This window comes from Phodopus roborovskii, unplaced genomic scaffold, assembly GCF_943737965.1.
Source record: "Phodopus roborovskii unplaced genomic scaffold, PHOROB, whole genome shotgun sequence".
Classification (NCBI taxonomy): Eukaryota; Metazoa; Chordata; class Mammalia; order Rodentia; family Cricetidae; genus Phodopus; species Phodopus roborovskii.
The window spans coordinates 18,232,774-18,255,776 of NW_026126588.1; the positions used below are offsets into that span (position 1 = coordinate 18,232,774).

A 23,003-nucleotide genomic window follows, 5' to 3' on the forward strand; every position below is an offset into this window, starting at 1 on the left:
TAAAGCAGTCATTCCCGGGTCTGCCAGGCTCAGCCAGTGCAGGCTGAAGCAAGGTCACAAGGACGAGGGGGTGGGGTTCGGAGTGTGGAGGTATATTATATTGCTGACCCTTGCAGAAGAGCTTTAAGGGTTGCTATTGAGGTGTCAGACCTCAGGGACCCTCACAGCTCACTGTCAAACCTTGGACTTCCATAGAGAGACGCCCCTCATGCCCAAGCAGGGGCTTGCTCCAGGGACACAAGCTGCTGCTGCTGATGGGGAGGGCTTGGCCCAATCCAGTGGCTCATTCTTCTGAAAGAACACAGCTGGCAGAGAGTCAGCTCCTACTCTGGGAGGCCAGCTCCCTGGCTGTCTCAACCTCTGTCCCCGCCCAGGGAGGAGGGACCAGGATGGAGCAGCTGGAAATGGTGTAGCAGCACTACAGTACTGAGCGAAACAGAAAACTGAGGGAAACAGATTTTTGGTCTCTAGTTTTTGTTTTTATTTCTTCTTCCTTTTCTTTGTTTCTTTTAATTAATTTATTTATTTTTTTGTCTGACCTAGGGCAGGTGCGCGGCCTCAGATGGACAGTTGAGCCCACAGATGGAAGTGTGTGGGACAGCACTCAGTGAGGTGGCTTGCAGGACACGCTGGCTGTCCAAGCCCCTCCCCCCGAGGCTCCATCACAGGTCCTGGAACAAAATCAACTGTAGGAGGAGAACCCGAGAAGACAGAAGGGCCATGCAGGGCACTGGTTTAATGAAGGTGCCTTGGTCTTTGTCACTGTTCCAGCTAGGGGGGAATGGTATATAAGGGGGTCTTGGACGGTGAGGGGGCCTGTCAGGCTCCTGTGGCTTTGGATCTGGCGATGCTTTCTTGTGTTCTTTAATCCACTTGTCGAAGTAGGAGACCCGGGCGAAGACACTGGGGCTGGAGATTGGGGTTTCACACGGTAAGCTCCAGCTGGTCAGCCCCACCACGTACCAGGAACCATCCCGTAAGCAGACGAAGGGGCCTCCAGAGTCTCCCTAAGAGGAGAGAGGACACAGGTGGCAAGGCCGATACAGGGAGAGACACACACCGCCAGGAAGGGTGCCAGGTGTCTCTGCTGCCTGAGTGACACTTATCAGGGCCATCGGAGCAATTTTAAAAAAAGTCTAAGCACCGGAGGTCTCTTGGGTCAGTATCTTCACAGAGCCCCCCAGGTTAACCAAGGAGACCCTGGATAGCATTCGGTGGAGAGTCTAGGAGCCCAACATCTGCTCTCTGCCCTGATGTCTATGTGAGAGATGTCTCTGAGGTCCCAAATGGTCAGTGTGATGGTCTGAAAGATTCCACCCAGTGAGACAGCCACTGCTGTCTGCCTGCACGTTGCTGGTCACACCATGACGATAACCCACAGAACCTCCGAACTGTAAGCCAGCCCCAATTACATGTTTTCCTTTATAAGAGTTGCCGAGGTCATGGTGTCTCGTCACAGCAATAGGAGCCCCAATGTAGACGGCCAGTGATTGGCTAAATGACCTGCAGGTGTGGCCTGTAATCTTTTGTTGAACCCCTTGCCCCAGCACAGCACCCTGCATGTACCTTTGTTTTTGCTTAATAATGTTACCAGTGGCTCTTCAGGTCCATAGCTGAGCTCCTTCAGAAAATTCCAAGCCATAGGGTGTGCTGGGCCGGCACATCCAGGATAGAACAACAGGGAGTTCTTAGGCTCCACGAGAGAGGTGAGGGCTCCAGCACAGCAGGGCCTTAAACTGCACGGTTGTGATGAGCTCATGCCCCAAATATAAATGTCCCTATGACTCATTATGAAAGACACATGACCATTGGTGACAAAGCAACCTCACAACCTTGAGATTATACTTCATGGGAAAAATAAATGAGAAAATGTACACCGATTAGTCATCAGAAAAATGAAATGAAAAAAAAATTGCATACTGCTAGGCAGTGGTGTCATATAACTTTAATCCCAGCACTTGGGGTGCAGAGGCAGCCAGATCTTTGTGAGATTGGGGCCAGCATGGTCTACAGAGCGAGGGCCAGGGCAGTCAGGGCTATGCAGAGAAATCCTGTCTTGGAAAACAAAACAACAGAACAACAACAAAAAGAAAAAGAAAGAAAGAAAGATCACACATAATGGTTAAAATGAAATGGGCAGGTAATCCAAAAAAAAAAAAAAAAAAAAAAAAAACTGGTACAATGTGGAACACAAATCAGTAGAGCCATATCAGAGAGCTGCCTGCAGTATGTGTAATACAAGAACACACGTGTGTCTTGTGGCACGGTGATTCTGCTAGCATGATGAACGCTTGAGCATGTTCAGGGCAATGCCATTGCAAAGACCTCTCATAGAAACTGCCAAGAGCCACTAGGAAAAAAAACAAAGAAGGAAGAGTGTAGGGCATCCATCCCTACAGTGGCATGGCTGGATAGCATCTTGGTGACTAGAAAGCAATAAGGCAAAAGCCTGCATCCTGCCTGGTGCATGATCAGGTAGTGTCGCAGCACCAAGCCATAATGCTTCTAAATCTAAGACAGGACAATTTTGGGAGTGAGGGAAAGGAAAGGCATGAGGAGGACCCTTTGGGTACTGTTTACATCAGTGTATCAACTTCTTATTTTTCCATTAAAGGTTATGCATTCATTTTGTGTGTGTGTGTGTGTGTGTGTGGAAACTCAGAGTTGGCTCTCTCCTTCTACCAAGTAGATTGCATGGCAGATCAAATTCAGGCCATCAGGCTTGGTGGCAAGTAGGCAAGTACCTGTATGCACTTGACCCTCTCATGGGCCCATTGAATTAATTTCTAAAACATCCCAAAGATAGCACAAGTGACATCCATTTCCTAGTGGGCTGTTCTTCAGCAACCTGTTTGAAAGACGCAACCAGATGGGCGAGACAAGGTCCAGAGAATGCGCAGAAGGAAGGAGCTGAGACAAGGCAAAAGGCACAAGGGTGGCCAGACATGACTACGCGTCCGGGCAGGTCTCACTTACTGCACATATGGATTTTGTCATCTTGTAGTCAGCCGCACACACCATGTCGTCATATATGTAGTAGCTATTAGTGTCGCCAGGTGATGGCTTTGGGAAGAAATCTTTACATATTTCATTGTCCATGAGGATGAGCTCAGCTTCATAGAGGTTATCGGGTAAAGGTAGGCGCACTGCGGAAGGGAGGGTTAGGTGTGATGGTCAGCGGAGCGAAGATGCCACGCCCCTTCCAGGGTGATTGCTGGCAGCAAGGGAAGGAAGGGGGGGCGGCCACCCTGGGCAACAGAGGCAGGGGAGGGCTCACAACAGGCACCGCGCAGTGACCAGGGGAAAGGGCTTTCAAGAGCAAGCAGAGGGCTGTGGAAGGCAGGAGCAGGCTGGAAGTCACAGTGACTGCAAAGGTCCCAGCCTGGGTGGGGGCAGGGGGACCTCAGACAGAGCTGCCTCACAGGCCTAAGGGGCTGAGACTTTACCCTGAAGTCACAGAAGCCAAGGAGGGGGCAAGCCTGCACTCAGACAGCCCTGGCTGCTCTGTGGGGGCCAAGCTGGACACAGGGACGCTGGAGCCTGCTTGCAGCAGTGGCACAGGACACCGGCCGGCCAGAAACGTTTAGGAGCACGGTGACCACATGGCCAGTCACAAGCAGCAGCTGGGCCTGGAGACTTGAATTCTGTTTCCAAGCGCTCTCCCAGACCTGGCCTGGGGTCTCTCATGGGAGCAGACTAACAGCAGCAAGGCTCACTTCATGCAGGGAGCACAGTGTACATCCCTCAAGGTTGACCAGGGACTGCCTATGTGTGGCCAACTGGAGCCTGCCCCCAGGCCCAGCGACCGTGGTCAGGACAGGGCATGGCAGAAGATGGCTGAAGGTCCAGTCTCTTGGGGAGGCCAGGCCCTCTGCTCTGAGAGCTGCCCCAGCCCACACCCTCCCTCTGTGCTCCCCCTCATCGCCTGGCCAGACCTGAAGACCCTACCTGCCCTGACATAGGCCCTGGAGAGTGGAAGTCCATGCCTTCTACTGCTGAACCACTGGCCTAGTGACTAGCTGTGGAGTTGACACTTAGAGGCTAGGAACAGGGATGGGGACCCTAGCCCTGACCTCAGGGAAGCATCTGCCTGCAAGCCTCCTCAGTATCTGCCTGCAAGCCTCCTCAGTATCTGCCTGCAAGCCTCCTCAGGCTGCTTTGACAGATTTCGACCCTGAATTTTACGTCAAATTTATATTTGCTTTGTTTAATTTGCCATGATAATGTCTTAAATCAAAAGCATCTTGTGTCAAATCCTTGCCAAGAAACTCTATTCCCAGTGTAAACATCTACAGTGGTCCCTTACTGTCAGCAGGCTCTTCCTGTGGCCCAGGGTACCAAAGTCCCAAGACACTGAATCCCCTCTGCACAGGAGAACCTGTGCGTACCTCCCTACACACTTGCAATCATCTCTAGACTACACAGTATCTGACACAAGGCAATTGTGACACTCTAGTCACAATACTGTATTGTTCAGGGAATAAGGGCCAGGGGAATGTCACTCCCCAACACTCAGGCTTTTTTAGTACACAGGTGACTGCATCCATGGCCCGGAAGCACATGTATACAGGCTGGACAAGCCGGCGGAACAGGCAGTCTTCCCTAGCCTTGAGTGTCGGGCAGCGAGGTTCTCAGAGGTGGACGGTTCCCAGTTAAACACCCCAACCTGCCCCATGCCTAGCCACCCTCATCTTCTCAAGGACACCCAGTGTCATTCCTGGTCAGCGCTGTCTGGCGAGCGCCCTGCAGGACACGGGGTCAAGCACAGGGAGCGCGCTGATCTGGGCGGTACAGATTTGCTTCTGAACTGGGTGGGAACTGAGGTCCACAACCACGGGGAAGGCCTGCACACTGTCTTACCCCACTCCCTGTGTACTCACCATCCTCTCTGAGATGCCCCCAGCCACTTGCCCAGCAGGCCTTGTTGGGGGCAAACTTTGTGTTCTCGTCTGGGACACAGGCCGGGAGGATGTGGGAGCTGTACTCCACGGGGGACCTCAGCTGCATCATGGCTATGTCACTCCCCTGGCGGTGAAACTTGTTGTAGTCTTTGTGGATGATGATCTTGTACACTGACATCTCCCTGCTGTACTTGGTGGGGCTGCTCATCTTGGTGTAGCCTAGCCTGACCCGGTAGTCACGAGGGTTGAGAGACCTATTGTGTGGGGGGGAGCATCTGTAAGGGTAGGCTCGGCAGGGACAGCGCCTCCCTCATTGCCCACCCTACAGGCAGCCAGACCTTGTCTGTTCTTCATCCCTCCTTTCCTAATACTGTTTTTGTTGTTTTGTTTTTGTTCTTCTCTTGAGGGGCAGCATGGACCACATGACCACACACAGCCTAAGCATACATTTGACGGCTTCTGACAACTCAGAATTCATGGGGCTGTCAATCTCATGACTGTAGAACAACCAGAAGTAAGTCAGACTACACCCCTTGGTCTTTGACGAGCAAAGACCCACTGAGCCCTGCCCAGATATGTCTTATAACTACAGGCCCTTCTCAAAGGCCCCCACCTCCTGTCTGCCATGACCTGTATCCCAACCCGCACACATTGTCTTCTCTTAGTATTGTATTCCTAGCTAACCGCGGGCACTCAAGATTTTGTGGGAGAAATAGAGGGGAAAACGAAAGCTTACTACTTCTGGACCACACAGTACATTCTAGTCTACATGTCCACTAACTGACATTCCTCAGTCTCCTTCTTTAAGGGCCCCTCTAGCTTTATGACTCATAGCATCTCCTTGACATACCTTCATGATCTACCACCATGGGCAATGGCCTTTACCTCACTTTCCTGTTGAAAAGCAAGGTGCATTATCACTGTGACAACCACACTAGTTAGTTGAGTCTCAGGGAGGGGGAGAGGACAGGCCCAGGGTGAGAGACAACATATGAGACCTTTGTAATAGGAGAATCAGACTGGCAGGAGATGAGAGGCAGGTGATGAGCAGGGATGGCGGTCTGGGTGGAAGGTAGCACTCAAGGGCAGACAACAGCAGAGGACTCCTGCTGGCAGCAAGCTATCCCAGAACTCAGCCTAGAAGGGAACGGCTGCTCTGCATCCTTCATCTCTCTCCTTCCGTCCCTAGTGACTCTCCTGCACCCCTTCCCAGGAGAAGGGCCCCAGGGAGGGAACACGCACCTTTGGAAGCAGTGGGCAGCGCCGACTACCCAGTTTTTGTCGATGAGAACTGCTCCACAGATATGACTGCCATATAAGAGCAGACTGGCCTGCCATGGCCACCGCTCGGGCTTTGCCATCTGACCACCAAAGATCTTCCCTTGGAAGTTGGTCCTGCCACATACTGTGGAGACAATCCCAGCCGCGAGGCACCTACATTCAGGAGGATGCATGTGCTTGGTGCCCCAAATGTCAGCTTCAGCGGGACCCAGGGGACACAGTGGCCTCTCTTCTCCCAAGCTCAAGAGTGGAGTGTCATGGCTCGTGTGACAAAGAGCAGGGAGAGGGTTGGATTAGCCCAACCAAGGCTTCCTCTCAGCAAGGCCCGCAGAACAGAGGTGTAGGCAAGGGTGGGTTGCTGCCAGGCTCTCCTCGGTCCTTGTTAATTTAAGGAGGAGGCTGAAACCGAGACAGAAGCCAAAGCTGGCAGAAGTCGTTATTTTTCAGGTCTATGGTCATTTTAAGCCCTCCCGCATTAACCCAATGTAGATCATGGTACAGCTATAAGACAACCTTGACCCTGAACTGAGAAGACTTGAAATCAGTGGGCAATAGCCAGCAGAGGAGAACGTCATCACGTAATGGTCCCCAGTCTCAAGCCCCTCTCTTTCATAGTAAAGGCCTGCAGGCCCTTCCCACCACCTGTGTTGCGAGGGGAGGAAAGGAGAGGGGGACACAGCCACTGGAAAGCTGCCTCCTACTTTCGGGGTCACTGTTGCCCCTGTCTCCTTACTCTCAGACAGGGATGGAGTAGTACTCGTGGTCTGGGTGGTCGTTGTATTTATAGCGCTGGTGGTGCTGGCAGGTTCCGTGGTCTGAGCATGCTGGGGCAGGATGTTGAGCCAGAGCAGAGCAGCCAATAGGCAGGCTCTGCACCCACCCTTGGCCGTGATGCCCCGCATCTGGCTGCCCTGCGTCTGGGTCCCAGACAGGACCGGAAGCACGTAAGCACGTGCAGACAACGGCTCACCCTGGCAAACTGACTCTAGGAAACATCTCTAGCCCACCACGACCTCGCGGGAGGTGAGCAAGTGCGCTGGAGATCTAGATCCACGATCCACAGGAGGCAGTCCGCACCTAGAGCATGTTTTATCCTCGGGTCCTCTTCTCTGGGGGCCGGGGGGGGGGGAACAAAAGCATTCACTGCATCCCAGAATTTCAGTTTCGTTCTGTAAACAATATGCACTAAAAACAGTCTCATCCAGACCGCCGCGTCACCATAATGGGCCAAGTCCACAGAGTCAGAAGAGGGCATTAGATCTCCTGAGGCAGTTTGGGAACCGAACTTGGGGAACTGAACTTGAGTGCACTGGAAGGGCAGCAAGGACTCTTTTTCTTTTTTCTTTCTTTTTTTTTCTCTTTCTTTCTTTCTTTCTTTCTTCCTTCCTTTCTTTTTTAATACATATACATGTGCATGCCTGCAGTCCAGAAGAGAACAGCAGAACTCATTACAGATGGTCGTGAGCCACCATGTGGTTGCTGGGACTTACCAACTGTAGTCCTGAGTAGCCAGCAGCCCCTCTTTCATTTTACCGAAAGTCTTAGATAACGGCCTCAAAGCCCACCCATACCCTGTGACTGTAAAGACAATGATGTGTGTCTGCCCCTGGAGAAGCCCACGCCTGCTGTCTCTCTATTGACTTTCCAAACCTTAATCCTTCAGTAAACTCCATTTCTGCTGCAAGATGGCTTGCCTTGAGCTTCCGTTCTGAAAGGAAGTCAAGAATCTGGCTTTATCTGAGCTCCTCAGGCTGCTGCATGCAGTGGCGGGAAGCAGTTATACAGCAAGCAATGTGAGGCAGCCGCGCAGCAGCGGGGGGCGTTGTTGCTGGGCTGCACCCTGCACTTCTGACAGATGTCTTACTCTGTGCTAGCTACAGAGCAAAGGGAGAGAGGAAGAGGGTGTGTTCCCATCTCTTTCCAGGGTACATCCCCAATGATAATGCCCTAACTTCATCCCCAGTAGACCTCATAAAGGTTCCATCACCTTCCAATAACGCCACAGACTTGGCACCATGCCTTTAACTCATAGGCCTTTCATGAACATTCCATCGATTTCCAGTAACTTTCATTAAAAAGAAAAAAAAAAAAAAAAACAACAACACTGAGAAAGAACTGGAAGGTTTTATTTAGCGCAGAAGCTTCAAACGAAGAAGGCCTCTGCTCTGCCACCATCCTTGGGGGCTAGAGTCTGTGTCTCATGTCTGGGTTCCCCTTAGAAACAGAGACAGGACCTGCATTTGAAGGTTGGGGAAGGATTGGACATTGGGGAGTGGTTCATTTAAGGAGCGCAGATATCAGCTGATTTGTGGGAACCGGCTGAAGCCAGGGTCAAGGTGATTCATAGGAAAGTGGCTAGTCTTCACTCTGCCCTTATCCCAGGAAACTGCATCTATTAGGGAAAGCATGCATCCTGGGCAACTCAGCCAATGAGGTGACCTGTGTCATGGACAGTGTCTGGACTGAACTGTAGTAACTGTCTAGGAAATGGAGATAACTAGAGTATACCGGTACCCAAGAAGCCTTATATAAAAACAAGATCAAAAGGCTTAGCTGTGGATATGGCCCCCCTTCCCCCTTAGCACTGAAAATGGAGTGGCCATAATGGGTACAGCTAGATGGGGAATGGTACCATCGACTGAGACATCGCTCCCATCCATGTCTGTCTGTACCAGTCTCTTGATCAAGCAGGTCCTTGAATGAGTTCGGGCCTCACACTGTTGGATGGCTCCAGCAGCTGATGGAGACGTATTGCTTTGGGATATAACAACTGTGGCCAGGTGGGTTCAGGGCCTATAGCTAACTCCTTGAAAAGTTACAAACCCCTTGAAAAGCTACAAATTGGCTACATACTAAGAGGGTGGTTGGCATTGCCTGTGGTCATACCTCATTCATGGCTATTCTGGACAATGGTTACAATAGAATTGGGCAGATAGGCTCCAGAAACTGGCAACTGGCTGACCCCAGTCAGAGTAGCAACTCCATGCTGAATGCGCGTGGACCATGTTATTTATACCTATGATATATCCCAGCACTAATTCTAATTATAGCTTGCTCTCTGCCTGGGGAGCTAATACATTCAGGTGGCTGGGAACTGGCAATAAAAGCATCCTGCTAAGCCCAGCATGTATCTTGGTGGGAAGGCTGTCACTCCACCCACACACCGGCTGCCAAAACCCAGGGTATGCATGTGCACACGTGTGGCCAATGCCAGAGTCAGTCCACAATTCTTCCCAGTTCACCTGCCCCTGCCGCAACTGCTTTTGCCTGTTTGGCTCCCTCTGCTGTCGTGTGGTGCCTTCTGTCTGAAGAGCGTGAAGATTTTTTTTTTTTAAACAGACATAGAGTCACTAAGGAAAGAATTTGATAGACCCACAACGGCAGATCTGAAGTTCTGAGTAGATGGGAAGTAAATTCCTATCCATAAAGCTGACTTGAAGCCAGGTGTGAGCACTTTCCTATTGGAATGAAGACGTGAAGGAAGTGTTAGAAATGGCCTGGCGTCCTTACACCACGCACTGGGCCGGTTTTTAGAACCTCTACACGGATGCAGGTCTGCCACGGAGGGTGCTGTCAGTCTGTTGGACTAGGTGATGTCTTACCGTGGAATGAGAAAGAGACTGGCACACCATCGGTCAGCGGCTCATTGCCAAAGCAAGCAGATGTGGAACCTTGAAAAGCTGGGGCCTGAGGATGTTGAGCTGTGTGCGGCTGCTTTGGTGGCACTGTGGGTTATGTAATTCTTTAGATAAACCCACCAGTTTGCTTTACCCACCCACCCCCAACATCGGACATGCAGTACTCTGGAGAGATAGATTAAGGATGCACGCTTTTCTGATCTCATTAAACTAAAAAACTTCTGTACAACAAAGCGAGCAATCAGTAAAGAGGAAGACCACAGAGAGGGACAGAATCTTTGCCAACTACATACCCAATAGAGGATTATTATCCAGAATATACAAAGAGCTAAATATTTTTGGGGAATACTAGGTGACTGTAATTGTGCACACATAAGGCTGGATTATCTATTCTGTTTAATTGAGCTACACGTCTGTTTTCATGCCAGTACCATTCTGTTTTTATTACTTAGGCTCTGTATTATAACTTGAGATCTGGTATGATGATGCCTCCATCATTGTTCTTTTTGCTCAGAATTGTTTTGAATAGCTTTTGTGTTGCCATATGGATTTTAAGATTCTCCCCCCCCCCAATTTCTGTGAGGAATGTCACAGGGAGTTTGATTGAGAGTGCATCAAATCTGTAAATTGCTTTTCATAGAATGTCTGTTATTCTACCATTCCATGAGCATGGGTGGTCTCTCCATTATCCAGTGTCTTCCTCAGCCTCTTTCTTTAGAACTTTAAAGTGTTCAAGTCTTTCTCTCCCCCCCTCACTTTTTTTTTGAAGGGTTTTGTTTAAATAGGCCAAATTACACTAAAGCCAAACAGAATCAATGTCTGGTAGGGAAAATGGGCAGCAGGAAAAAAATGAACTCAATAGAAAATGAAGGGGAGACAGGGATAAGAAACGTGGCTAATAGGAAACATATTATGGCTAGAAATGCACTTATGATACATGACAAGCTACTGTTACATTTATGTGTAAAAATATCAGCTCAGACACTGACATATGTCATGTGTGTATATATATGTGCATATATGTTTGTGTGCAAAAACTATATACATACAAGTTTGTGATAGTCATACTGATTTATAAAACCTTAGAAAAATCAAGTCATCCAATTCCCTCACTATTGTGTAGTAGTTTCCTTCTCAATAACACCTTCAACCTTGGAGGGACACTCATCAAGACACAGGATGTTCCAAAGGGAGGTGAAAGGTTCTATCCTCCAGGAGAGCTCCTTAACCGCCGGCAGTGAACAATTCAAAAGGCTTCAGGAAGTCCAAGAAACTTACCAGATACCCTAGTCCCTCCCTTCCCAAGAACATATAAGCAGTAAGGTCTGCTTTGAGACATGCTAAAACCCAGCTCAGCTGCCGGGAAGAAACTCCAAGCAGACAAACCACCTGCAGGAGGCAATCAATGAAGCTCTCTGGAGAAAGCAGCTCTCTGGAGAAAGGGAAGACCAGCCAAGCTGTCTAGAAGACATGGAGAGCGGCTAACCTGCCTGGAAAGGGCACTTCCCAACCTGTTGAGCCATCTGAAAGTTTTGCAGTATGTTCCAGGTTCCCAGCTTTCATGAGCTGCTTCATGCTAGGGCAGGCTTTTGGTGATGCAGCTATCTTCCAGTCATTTCTACTCCTGTTAAGTAAGCCCTGTACTACACTCCTGTAACAAAACTAATAAAACCCAATTTCCAAGGTAAGTACTCCTCTACCTCTGAGTTTTATTCCTAGTATTACTAATAGTGTGGTTATTAATCAGGGTGATAAAATAAGAAATCCAATAAAACGGATAAAAATAGAGCTAAGCCATAGAACGAAGACATGAATTTTTCTTAAACAAAAATATTTGCCCACATGCCAAAGTAGGACTGGGGCAAAGATACAATAATCAACACAGTGTAGTGTCTGCAAAACGACAGATACACGGACCAATACAACAGAACAAGCAGTCCAGAAATAAACCTTCTATATATAGTCAAATGACTTTTCACCAGGAGGGCATGTCCATTCAATAGGGAAAAGGACAGTGCTTTCAATACCCAGTGGAAGGAAAGCTAGATTTCCTCACGCAACCATATAAAGCGGCCCGTTTGCCTTACACAATACAGAAGAAGCCAACTTGAAATACGTAAATGGCCTAACACTAAGGAGTAACACCATGAGACTCTCAAAAACAAAGTGGTAGGAAATGTCCGTGAGGTTGGATTGCAGTGGTTTCTCTGATGCGATGCCAAAAGCAGGGTCATAAGTGATAAAAGAGATGACGTGAGATTCACTAAAATCAACTTCTCTACCTTGAAGGACACCGTTTCTACAGTGTAATGTTTGAATATTAAAGTCTAAAATATGCAAGGAACCCATGCTAGCGCTGAAGATGTTTGAAAAAGCCTTAAGGAATCATATAATTTTACAATTACACAAAATCACACAAGATACGTACAAGTGTGTGTGTTAAATGAAGTTATTTCATTTGGGCTGACAACGCTGTCCACAAGAACCATAGAATAGGTAACAACCCCACCCCAGAACTAGACATAAGACACTCTCAATATAGGCTATTGCTGCTGCCCCAGAGGTTGACAGTATGTCCCTGTTGTGGAAGATGCCACATACTACTTCAGGACTCAGAAGATTTGAAATCCCACTGAAAGCCTCCTTTTATAGTACCAGAAGGTACTGTGCAAACTACCAAGGGAGAGAAGCAATCGCTAATTCAGCCCAGCTGTGACTCCTATTAACAATAATTGTGACCAGCATGGCAAGCTGTCCCTCAAGGTGCAGTAGTGGCTCTCATATCTTGGGGGTAATTGTACTTAAGGTCCTCTCAACAGGAGGGAAATCGTGTTTGTCAGTGGAAACACAACCAACTGCTCCAATGAAAACACAGGCCACAGCCTCGATGCAGAACCCAGCTGTGGGACCATGGACCTAGACATGGCCCTCTGCCACAGCTAGGGCCCTGGCGTTACCATGGCCCTGGAAGGCTCTACTGGCCACTCAGATCCATATGGCCCTAGCGACAACTTGGCTCTCAGTATCAAGGTGGTCTCAGGTAGCAACCCAGACCTCAGGCATTGGTGGCCCACAGGCCATAGACATCATCCAGACTCCTGGTACCACAGGCCCAAACATTGCTCTTGGCTGTAGCTCAAGCTGGACTACTCTTTCTGCCTTTGCTTACTAACCCCTGCGGCTGGCCCCCCAGTGTGCTCCCCACTCTTGGCTCTACCGGGGCGGGCGACAAGACCGCCTAAACCATAGCAGGGTTTACTGCATCCTTTATCTCTGCTCTCCAGCCGAGCGCTGGACACTGGGCTCAGCCTGCATGCAGACCCCTGTCCTCAGCTCTGCGGCAGGGGCTCGGCTACATCGCTTCTGCTTCACTTCAAGGCCGCGGCAGGGGACAGCACAGTGAGTGCGTGGGAGGGAAATGTCTCTTTTATTCTTCGTCATAATGTAATCGGCTCCAAGAAGGGTACATAAGGAAGATTCTGGAATATCCCACTTTGACTACCCGCACTGGCCTGCCCCTTCTTCCAAGCCTCAGAACCCTGCCTGAATCTTGAGTAGGACTGCCAGAAAGGCTGCGTGTGACGTCTCCTTTTGGAGAGAGCAGGAGTCAGCGGACCCTGGATCTCCGGGATGCGGGCGGCGGGGGGGGGGGGGCACCCACACCTGTAGTCTCCTGGGATGTGGAACACCCCCCGCCCCCCGGACTGGGGACCACAGGGCTTTAGGGATGCAAAACCCACAGCATTATGGGAGCGGCTGAGTGGGCAGAGGGGGAGAGCTAGAGAGAGAAAAACAAGAACAAAGCCGGCAAGGCGAGTGGTTCTGGGTGGCGGCGGCGCAGTGGCGGCTGAGTCCCCTCGCGCTCTCCGCGGGTCCGCAGCCGCAGCGCCCTCCCGTCCCCGCCCTCCCGAGCGCGGAGGAGCCGGGGCTGGGGCTGCGCGCGGCTGTCCGGAGGCCCGCCCCCCACGGCGGCGCGGAGCCTGGAGCTGGCCGTGGTGCTGACGCGAGGCTCGGGCGCGCACTCGCTGCCTGGCTCGGGCGCGGCCGCGCCCTGCGACACTCCCCAGCCCCAGTGGTAAGTGGCCGCCCCCCACCCCCAGAGGCTGCGGCGGCGGTCCCTGCCTCATCGGGAGCTGGGGGCGGAGGGGGTGGACACGGGAATGTTTGAGCGCTTTCTGCGATGGGCGGTTGAATGAAGGGCGCAAGATGGGTACTCTCTCTACTCCGCAGCACCCAGCGAGGACCGAGCCTGGGGGCTAAGCGTGGTGACTGGTTTAGGTAATGGGAGAAACCCTGTCGCCGCGGACGGACGAGGGGTCTGGGGATGGAGGAGTAAGATTACAGTGGTCCATCTGTCCACTTGGCAGGGGATCCCTCGGAGGTTGGGCCCAGGACCTCCACCCAAAGGGCCCATTGTCTCCCCAGTGTGGGAGTGGGTGGTTCTCACCGCAGATTCTATTTCTGCTTTATTACCCACCCCGCCCCCACCCCAGAACACTAGAGCTTTTCCATCTCACTTGGGCCTTCGCCATGCCAGCAACAAGGCATACTGCTACAGAGCGCACCACTGCCCCCTAGCCTCTGCTACCCAGTCCCAGCCCCAGGGAAGTCGCTGGGCAAGGAAGGTACCCCACCTAGACCTGCTCCCCCTTAACCCCTACACCTCTTCATAGTTCACTGCCTGCTTGTGGGGGACATGGTGTGGGGGCGGGGACAGACATGGGAGAGGCATTTCAAATACCAAGATAATTCTCTCTCTCTCTCTCTCTCTCTCTCTCTCTCTCTCTCTCTCTCTCTCTCTCTCCCCCCGCACAGGGTTACCTTCCAAGGGAAAAAGGAAACCTTAGATAGCTGATCTAAAATTAGTCATTAAACGGAAAAAAGGCTAGAAGGGTCCCTTCATGAAGTGTTCGCTTTGTAGTAAATTTGTGTGGTGGTGTGTCAGACATCGGAAGCAGACATAAACACCTCTGTGGTAGGCTTTCTGCTGGCCTCTGGTGTAGTTACTAATCCATCTTCCTCTCCCGGTTTTCCATTCTCACCTGTAGCTCCTCAAAGGTCCTTCCTGGGACCTAGGTCAGATATGGTGTCCTGAGTAGTCTCCTGGCTTAGTCCCACTGCTTGTTACCCTTTCAGACATTTAAATGTCAGTTTCCCTTGTCCTCAGGACCTTTTGCAGGGCGTGTCCACTGGCTAGAATATGCTTCCCGTATCTTTTGACTGAATGCCTTCCGCTGACTTTTAGGTTTTCATTTAAGCAGCACACCCTTGGAACAGAAATGATTAAATAAAGACACTGAATGGTTTCTGATCTCATGGGAGTTCGAAGGTTCATCCTAGATGAGAGGCTTAGCTTTAGTGCTATTGGGGCCTGTCTTAGAAAATTATCAGGATAAATTGCATTTGTGGAATTAAAATTTCCAGGTCAGCATCCTATTTAGGAAATTGAAAAGCGTGCTGTTTCATCATATGAAGCGTATGGCCAAGGTGTTTCAAGCTCATTTAAATAAGTAGTGTCAACCAGAGTTGAAGAGCTGAGCCATGAAGACTTTTCATGGAGACTGGGGAGAAAACTTGGTCAGTAAAGGACTTGCTATGGGGGCCTCTGGCATGACTCAGTGGGTGAAAGCACTTGCTACCGAGCCTGGTGACCCAAGTTGGATTCCTGGGCCCCACACAGGGGAAGGAGAGAAGAGCCTGCTGCAGGCTGTCCTCTGACCTCCACACATGTAATTTAGTGCATGCGCACAGACTTGTGCAAATGAGCAATGCAACTTTTGTTAGAATTTCTCTGTGAGCGGGAGGACCTGAGTTCAATGCCCAGGAATCACATAAGAAACAAGTACTTCAACCTCCAGCACTCAGGGAGACAGGTGGATCCTTGGGGCTCACTGTTGAGAGTCAGCCTCGATTGCTCGGCAAGCTCTGGGTCCCCAGTGGGAGTGTTTCAAAAGCAAAGAGGATGGTTTCTGAGGATTGACACCTGAAGTTGACCTCGGATCCCCATGCTCACAAAGTATCACTCCCCAACACCCCCCACATACACTATGCAACAGTGTATATAACTGCCTGCTACAGTTGAGGTGCTGGGCTATAAAAAACTTGAAACCTTGTTCTAGAGAAATACCAAGCAGTAGGAAAAAAAAAATCTGTGGTGGCTGAGCTCTGGGGACCATGAGGGAGAAGACCCTTGGAAAGAGAGATGCAGATACAGCATGCATTGGGGAAGGACCTGTCATGAATTACTACTGACAGGCTGTTAGCCACAGGCTTACACAACCGAGTGTGCATTTTTCCGGCTGAGAACTTATGAACATTTAGCCTCTGCCCTCAGGCAGTGCTGGTGTAGCATCTGGCCGTCCAAACAGACTCCACTCTTTTCTGATAGCTGCTGTGGAAGGTGACTGCTTAGCCTGCCTCCCATCTGCATTTCCAAAGAGACAGGCTGGATTAAACATTCTAACGTGAAAACTGACTGAAGTGACAGCTCACTGCCCAGTATTGATGTCCCCATTGTACTGGTATGAACTTTACCACTTGTTCTCACTATATAAAGAGTGCAATTAAACCCAGAGCAGTCTTGTCCGCATCGCTATAATGGAGTCCAATTCTTTGTATTATTGTACTGGGAGGATTACATTCTAAGTTCAGAATGATTTTAGCTCAGTTGGGCACTCTGAGAGCTGGAAACCAGTAAGCTTCACTGAAAGAGCTCTCCGTCCAAACAGTTTAATTCTTCCAGGTGCAAACTTTTACATACAGTGAACTAATCTTTATGTGGCCTGATGGAACTATTTCCAGGGGTACAGTAACTATAATACACCCCCCCCAAACATTGAAAAGCATGAGTAAACTAGATATCTCATAATGGATATCTCCATTAGAGTTGCACTGCTTTCAATTATAATCTTTCTAAATTTAGTTGAGTTACCCTTGCAGCCTGCAGCCTTAACCTTCATTGTATTTTCCAAAATTCCTCAAGAGAATACATTCATTAATCTATTTTAAGGTTTCTCACACAGCCTGTAATTCCAGCACTCCAGGGGCTGAGGCAGAAACATGACAAATTTGAGGCCAGCCTTGGCTACTGAGTGATGAGGGATGAAGTGGAGCGAGGTAGAGATCTCAAGTCATTGATTCACAGGTTCAAATCGTAACCTTACCACTGATGAGTCAGTTGACTGGTTTTCCTGGCACTGAAATTTAAAAATAGGTTTATTCTTAATATGTGCATGTATGAGTATATGCATGTGAGTGAAGTTACCAGAAGAGACCAGAAGAGAGGCTTGTATCTGCCCCTGTCCCCCGAGCTGGGAGTTATAGGCAATGGTGTGGATGCTGGGAACCAAACTCTGAACCTCTGGAAGAGCAGCAAGTGCACTTAACCCCTAAGCCATTTCTCTAGGCCCTGAATTTATACTCTGTAAAGTGAAGACTACAGTAGTTTGTTCCTTACCAGAGTATGTGCTAAGCTTTCTGCTTGGTTAGGTGGGTGTTACCCATGGGCAAGTGTCAGGCCCTGCATAATAAACCCTCTGCCATGTGCATCATCAGAGCCCAACAGACCTGCAAAGGAATGTGTGGGGTGGAATGTTTTGAGTAGAAATCTGCAGGTCCAGGGTAAGAGAAGCTTGGGTACTTGCCATCTTCCAGCAAGCTGAACAGCCACCATTGTGCCTGAGGCACCTTGCCATGCCATCTCCCAGCAAGCTGAACAGATACCATGATGCCTGTGGCACCGTGCCATGCCATCTCCCAGTAGGCTGGAAAGCCAACATATCATCTGAGGCACTGTACCCAAAAGCCAGTGTCCTGTGACTAGAGGAGCCAAGTAGGCGGAGGGCCAAGCCTAGGCTTTGTGGCTCGTGTGAGCATGCAGACCACTTGTCATCTTGTTCTCCAGCCAAAGGCCCCAGATGTCACTTAGAGGGGAGGAAATGCTACCCACAGGTGTGAGCAGGCAGCAGCTCGGTCAGCTTGCCTGTGAGTCCTTGTGATGCTGACTGCGCCAGCACAGTGGCCGTAGGCCCCGTGCCCGTTCAGAGCTGCGTGCCGGGGCACTTCAGGCCACCCTTGACTGTCAGCTGAGGACTGTCACGTTGCTATCTGGAGGCAACCAGAAGGCGTCTTGGGGGGACATTGGAGGGCTGTACATCCTTGGGCCCCCTCACAGGCTGGGGCTGGGGTGAACAAAGGCAGGGCTGGACCACAGAGCAATCCCGGAGAGGGAAGGGATTCAGCTTCGGTATCAGGCTACTGCCAAAGAAAGGATGCGGGGGCAGGCAGAAAGCGTTTCTGCTGGGGTTGGGGGAAGAGCTCAGATGGTTCTCCAGCCATGCTCGGGCTTTGCCATTACTTGCTGGGGTCCGCTGCATTTAAGGGCAGGATGTTAAGCCAGGTCCTGGTGCAGGCCCCTGGGCCTCCAGTGTCGGGAGTCCTTTCTGGCCGCTTTCTGCTGAATCTTGGTCTCTTCTTTTGGAAGACCCTGTAACTTTACGCTCAGAGCAGCGTTCCCCTTGCTCCAGCCTCAGCCCCTTAGGTCAGCCTCTTGCCATACCCCTCCCTTCATCGATATTGCTGGGCCAACCTCACCAGCCTCTTTAATGTCCCACTCTCCAGAAGATTCAAGGGATGCTTTGGTGAACCTGGAATATGGCTCAGCCATGACAGAGCAATCAAGTCACTTGCACATTCGCCACCAAACACCCTTGGGACTCCCAAAGCCACCTGTAGCATCTTCCCCTCATGAACTCAGCCTGACAATCAGAAACCATCTCCAGATAGACTCCGGGCGATGCCTGTCAGTGACAGCTGCCTGCCCCTCTGGTCCATGATATTCTGGGACATGCCCCATGCCTTGCTGCCAGGAGGAGGCTCTCTCCTACTCAGGCTCATGCTTTGGAAAGTCTGAAATTCTTGGCTGTCTCTCATTTGAGGGCCTATGTACAGATTGAGTCTTACCTTTCTCCGCAGATGCCTGGTCCTCCCACAGATAGTCGGCTGCCTCAGGCCTGGGAGGCAGCCTAGTTAATTGAGTCCTCCAATGTTCTCAGAAGGCTGCTGTGTTCCTCCCGAAGATGGGTAAGGGTGTTGTGTGACTTTTCTTAGGGAGAGTGGAATGAACATCTGTTCGCCCCAGTTAGAGCACTCAAGACAGACCCAATAAAGTATTCCACTGCAGTCTAACTTGGTGAATCAGTGAGGTCATTGGAGTGGCTTTCAGGAGTCAGGGTGGCTCCACAGTGGCTTGCACAACTTGCAGGCAGCTCATCTGTTCAGAGACGGCCAGCAGTTTTACTGCTCATATCATCTGTGGGGTGTGTGTGTGTGTGTGTGTGTGTGTGTGTGTGTACCTTGTAAATTTCAGGATGTTGTGGGCTTTGTTTACTTCCTATTGCTTAAGGAGCCTCTTGCCCCCAACCTCTATCCCCAGAAGAACGTTCCAGTTGGGAAGAAATAGCTACAGATAGAGGAAGTATTTCTCAATTACCGGGCCTGGAAATGGGAATCTGCATTGACTGGTGAGGTTAGAGAGTGCTTGAAAGGCAGGGATTGGGCCGTTCCAAACCCCAGTCACCTCTCATTTTGGTTCTGACCATGTTCCTTTAGCCCTGGGACTTAACAGATCTGGCCCTCTGTAAAAGCAGTCGTAGGGCAGCGTGGTGGTGTATCATTCCCTCCTCTCTTCTTTCCCTCATGGAAGAGCCCATAGGACTAAAGCACCCACAAGCTGTGTGAGCGCCGGTGAGCAGGCCTTGCAGAGGTCACAGACCTTACACATTTCGGATACAGAATTAATTACTTTTCTTGTTGCAGTAACGATATGCCTGCCCAAAGCAACTTAAGCATGGGTGTGCTTTGGCTCACAGTTTTCAGGGATACATACAATCCATCCGGGTGGCGGGGCAAGAGGCAGCTGCTGGTCACGCAATCTAGAAGCAGAAAGAGTTGACTGCTACTCCCCATTTGGTCCCCTTGTCCCCTTTTTCGTTCACTCTGGGGCCTCAGCATGCGTTTCTCCATCTCAATTCACCTCATCTACAGACTTCTCTCAGGGACATACCCAAAGAAGTGTTTTCATGATGATTGTGAAGCCAGCCCAGCTGACAGTAGACAGTAACCACCCTTTACTTTCCTCCACAGTGGCCAGAACACTTGCAACATGGAGTTGACAAGGGGAAAGACCTTCATCAAATCTAGCGTGCAGGTTTCCCACGAGAAACTCATAGACCCGCCCCAGCCTGCCCCAGCCAAGGAGGACACGGCTCCTTGGTCACTCTCGCTGGGAGGGCAGCCGAGAGCCTGTGGTGAGAAGAGCTCCCAAACTACTCCCTGTGTTCAAGAATACAGCCAGTGCCCCAACAAAGAGACTCAGTCTGATCCTGAAGGGGGTCCCGTGCCCGTCTGTGCAAACACCTTCAAGCTGGTGCGGAAGAGCAAGACTCATGACAGTGTACCAGGGGCTGCGAAGGCGGCAGGCACCTCAGGGCAGATGGTGGGCAGCATGAGCTTCCCAGAGGCCCCTGGGGGCCAGCGCATGATTGACTACCGACACTTTGTACCCCAGATGCCCTTTGTGCCAGCGGTGGCTAAGAGCATCCCACGGAAAAGGATTTCCCTGAAGAGATCCAAGAAGTGCTTTCGAAACCTATTTCACATCCGCAGGAGCAAGACTGAGAATTTGGCCTCACTCTCTGCCAAGGGGAAGAGCCCGTCGTCCCCTGGGGTGCCTTTGGGTGCGGCATCGGCAGAGCAGCAAGGCAAACCCTTCCTGTCGGTGGGCGAGGGGCTGGGGCTAGACAACTTATGCCAGGACCTCTCTGACAGTGAGTTTCTGCCTGACTCACCCTTTGACCTCTGCAGCGCCCTGTGTGAGGATGTGGCCTCACTCAAGAGCTTCGATTCCCTGACAGGTTGTGGGGAGATCTTCGCGGATGGGAGCTCGGTACCATCTGTGGAGCTGAAAGAAGGTCCGGAGAGCCCAGCCCATTCACCCCAGGCTCTGGACAGCAAGACTCCCCGCGGTCCCTCCCAGGATAGCACGGAACAGCAGGCATCACCTGCGCAGAACGAAGCATCAGACTTCGCCAAGTTCTGGGACAGCGTGAATCGCTCTGTGAAACAGCAGCAGCGCGCCCTGCTGGGCCCGTGGCTCATGAGTCCCCAGGGGACAGACCCAGACCAGCTCAAGCTAGATGCCTCTGGGTTAGCTGAACTGCCCTTGTTTCCTTGTAGGGGTCCCCCTAGTGGCTCCAAAGCCAGCTCCATAGACACAGGGACCCCCAAAAGTGAACAGCCAGAATCTGTGTCTACAAGCGATGAAGGGTACTACGACTCCTTCTCACCGGGCCTTGAGGAGGAGAAAAAGGAAGCTGTGAGTCCAGGGACACCTGCAGCCACTTTCCCTAGGGACAGCTACAGTGGGGATGCCCTCTATGAACTCTTCTATGACCCCAGCGAGGCCCCTGTTGGCCCAATCCTGGACGATGACCTGTGTGTGTCTGAGAGTCTTTCAGGGCCCGCCCTGGGGACCCCACTGTCTATGTGCAGTTTCTACGTGGGAGCGGAGGAGAACTTGGCCCCAGCTCCAGGCCCTGACCTGCTCAGCCAGGGTTTCCTGCAGAGTACCTGGAAGGGTAAGGAATGTCTGCTGAAGCTCTGTGACACAGAACTTGCCATAACCATGGGCATTGTCAACTGGCTGCGCCGGACCCCACCCGCCCCTGCCCCTGCCCCTGCCCCTGCTCCTGCCCCTACCCCTGCCCTTGTCCTTAGAGAGCCTGTTGCCCCGCCTGACCCCCATAGAGTCCTCAGGGGGCCACCAGAAAACCTGGAAGGCAAGGGAGACCAGGTCTCTGATATGGGCAAGGCCATGGCATGCTTGGCATCCAGAAGACAGGAGTCTTGGGCACACCCGGGAACCAAAGACTTGCTTGTAAGAGAATGTGAGGCCCACGGGGAGCCTGCAAGGGGTATTCATGTCCCATCAAAGGATGGCTCTCTTGAGGAAGGAACACAAGACCTCTCTGAAGGCCGGTCCTCCTCTGCAGCTACCGTGACAACAGGCATTTCCAGGAAAAACAAAGCTCCAAACCCTGCCACCAGTGCTAGCTCTCAGAAGGAGCTCGGGACACCTGGGAACCTGCGGCATGCTCAAGACCCCTTAAGACCGGGGCATGGGGGAAGTACTCTTGATCCAGGGCCCATGCTTGTAGGCTGTGTGGCCCATATGGCAGCTCTGCAAATCTATCCAGACAGCTGTTCTCCCAGACAGGATAGAAGCAGTGGGCTTTTCTGGAAGCCTCAGGCTTGGGGTCCCAACACTGTGCAAAAGAAACAGATGAGCAGCAATCCCGACAGAGCCGTTGTCTATGACCTCTCCTCTCCAGCCAGCCCACAAGACCAGAGATGCCATGACCTTTTCCTGGACCTGAGCCAGCTCAAGTTGGAACCCTCCAGGCTAGGTACCCAGGCCTGTGTCTCTCTGGACAGCCAGCCCCAGCAGCTCAGCCCCAGGGCTCCAGACCAGGCACTACATAGGGGTTCAGTGGGGTCCTGAGCCACTCTGGGCCCGTGCTGCCCAGTAAAGCCTCTGCAGCTATCATCTGGAAACCCTGGGACTTTCTTTGGACAGCAAACTGTGGCAAGTCACTCCTTCACATGTGCTACAAAGTGTCGCCATGGCCTTCTGGCCTGACACAGACTTCATTGTGGATAACCGAAAGCAGGGGCTTACAAGCCATGGCTCAGGCTTACCTGCAGGCCAGGCTTGTGTTTCTGCACGACCTCATTTGGGAGAACCGAGGACCAGAATCTTCATCTCTCTTCTCTTGATGTGACGATTGTATTTGGGGTAAAGACTACAGGGCTCAGGCACGTGGGGGAGGGGGAGGGGGAGGGGGAAGGGTGAGATGAAGGAAATCTTGCCTGAGCCCAGGGCTAAGGACTGCTGGGAGCTGCAAGTGCTCATGCCCCAGAGCAGTTAGGCTGATGGCTAGAAAGCAGTTCATGTTTGTAAATGAAGACCGGGGTAGCCGATCCATCTGTTTGAGGTATAGGAAAAGGATGGGGGGCTAATAGCTCAAGGGGCAGAGAACTCCACGGGGTTGACGTTACAAGAACCCAGTGGCCTCATGCATGCCTACTCTTTATCCAGGACAGGAGGCCACAGCACACTGCGTGA

At 51.3% G+C, this 23,003-nt stretch overlaps 2 protein-coding genes and 1 pseudogene across 2 annotated transcripts; 2 read left to right on the plus strand and 1 right to left on the minus strand.

Moving 5' to 3' along the window:
- Positions 1-662: 662 nt before the first annotated feature.
- LOC127236594 (serine protease 40) lies at positions 663-7,710 on the minus strand. Its single transcript, XM_051204301.1, has 7 exons — positions 7,673-7,710; positions 7,190-7,259; positions 6,916-7,099; positions 6,144-6,306; positions 4,881-5,155; positions 2,977-3,146; positions 663-1,007 (listed from the first exon to the last, which is right to left on the minus strand). Exons 1-7 carry the CDS (start codon positions 7,708-7,710, stop codon positions 663-665), a joined length of 1,245 nt encoding a protein of 414 aa, XP_051060258.1.
- Positions 7,711-8,382: 672 nt separating this feature from the next.
- Positions 8,383-9,716, plus strand: LOC127236595 (RCC1 and BTB domain-containing protein 1-like; annotated as a pseudogene).
- A 10,261-nt stretch (positions 9,717-19,977) lies between these two features.
- Amer3 (APC membrane recruitment protein 3) lies at positions 19,978-22,404 on the plus strand. The gene has a single exon (XM_051204366.1). It carries the CDS (start codon positions 19,983-19,985, stop codon positions 22,377-22,379), a length of 2,397 nt encoding a protein of 798 aa, XP_051060323.1. The 5' UTR covers positions 19,978-19,982; the 3' UTR covers positions 22,380-22,404.
- The last annotated feature ends 599 nt before the right edge of the window (positions 22,405-23,003 follow it).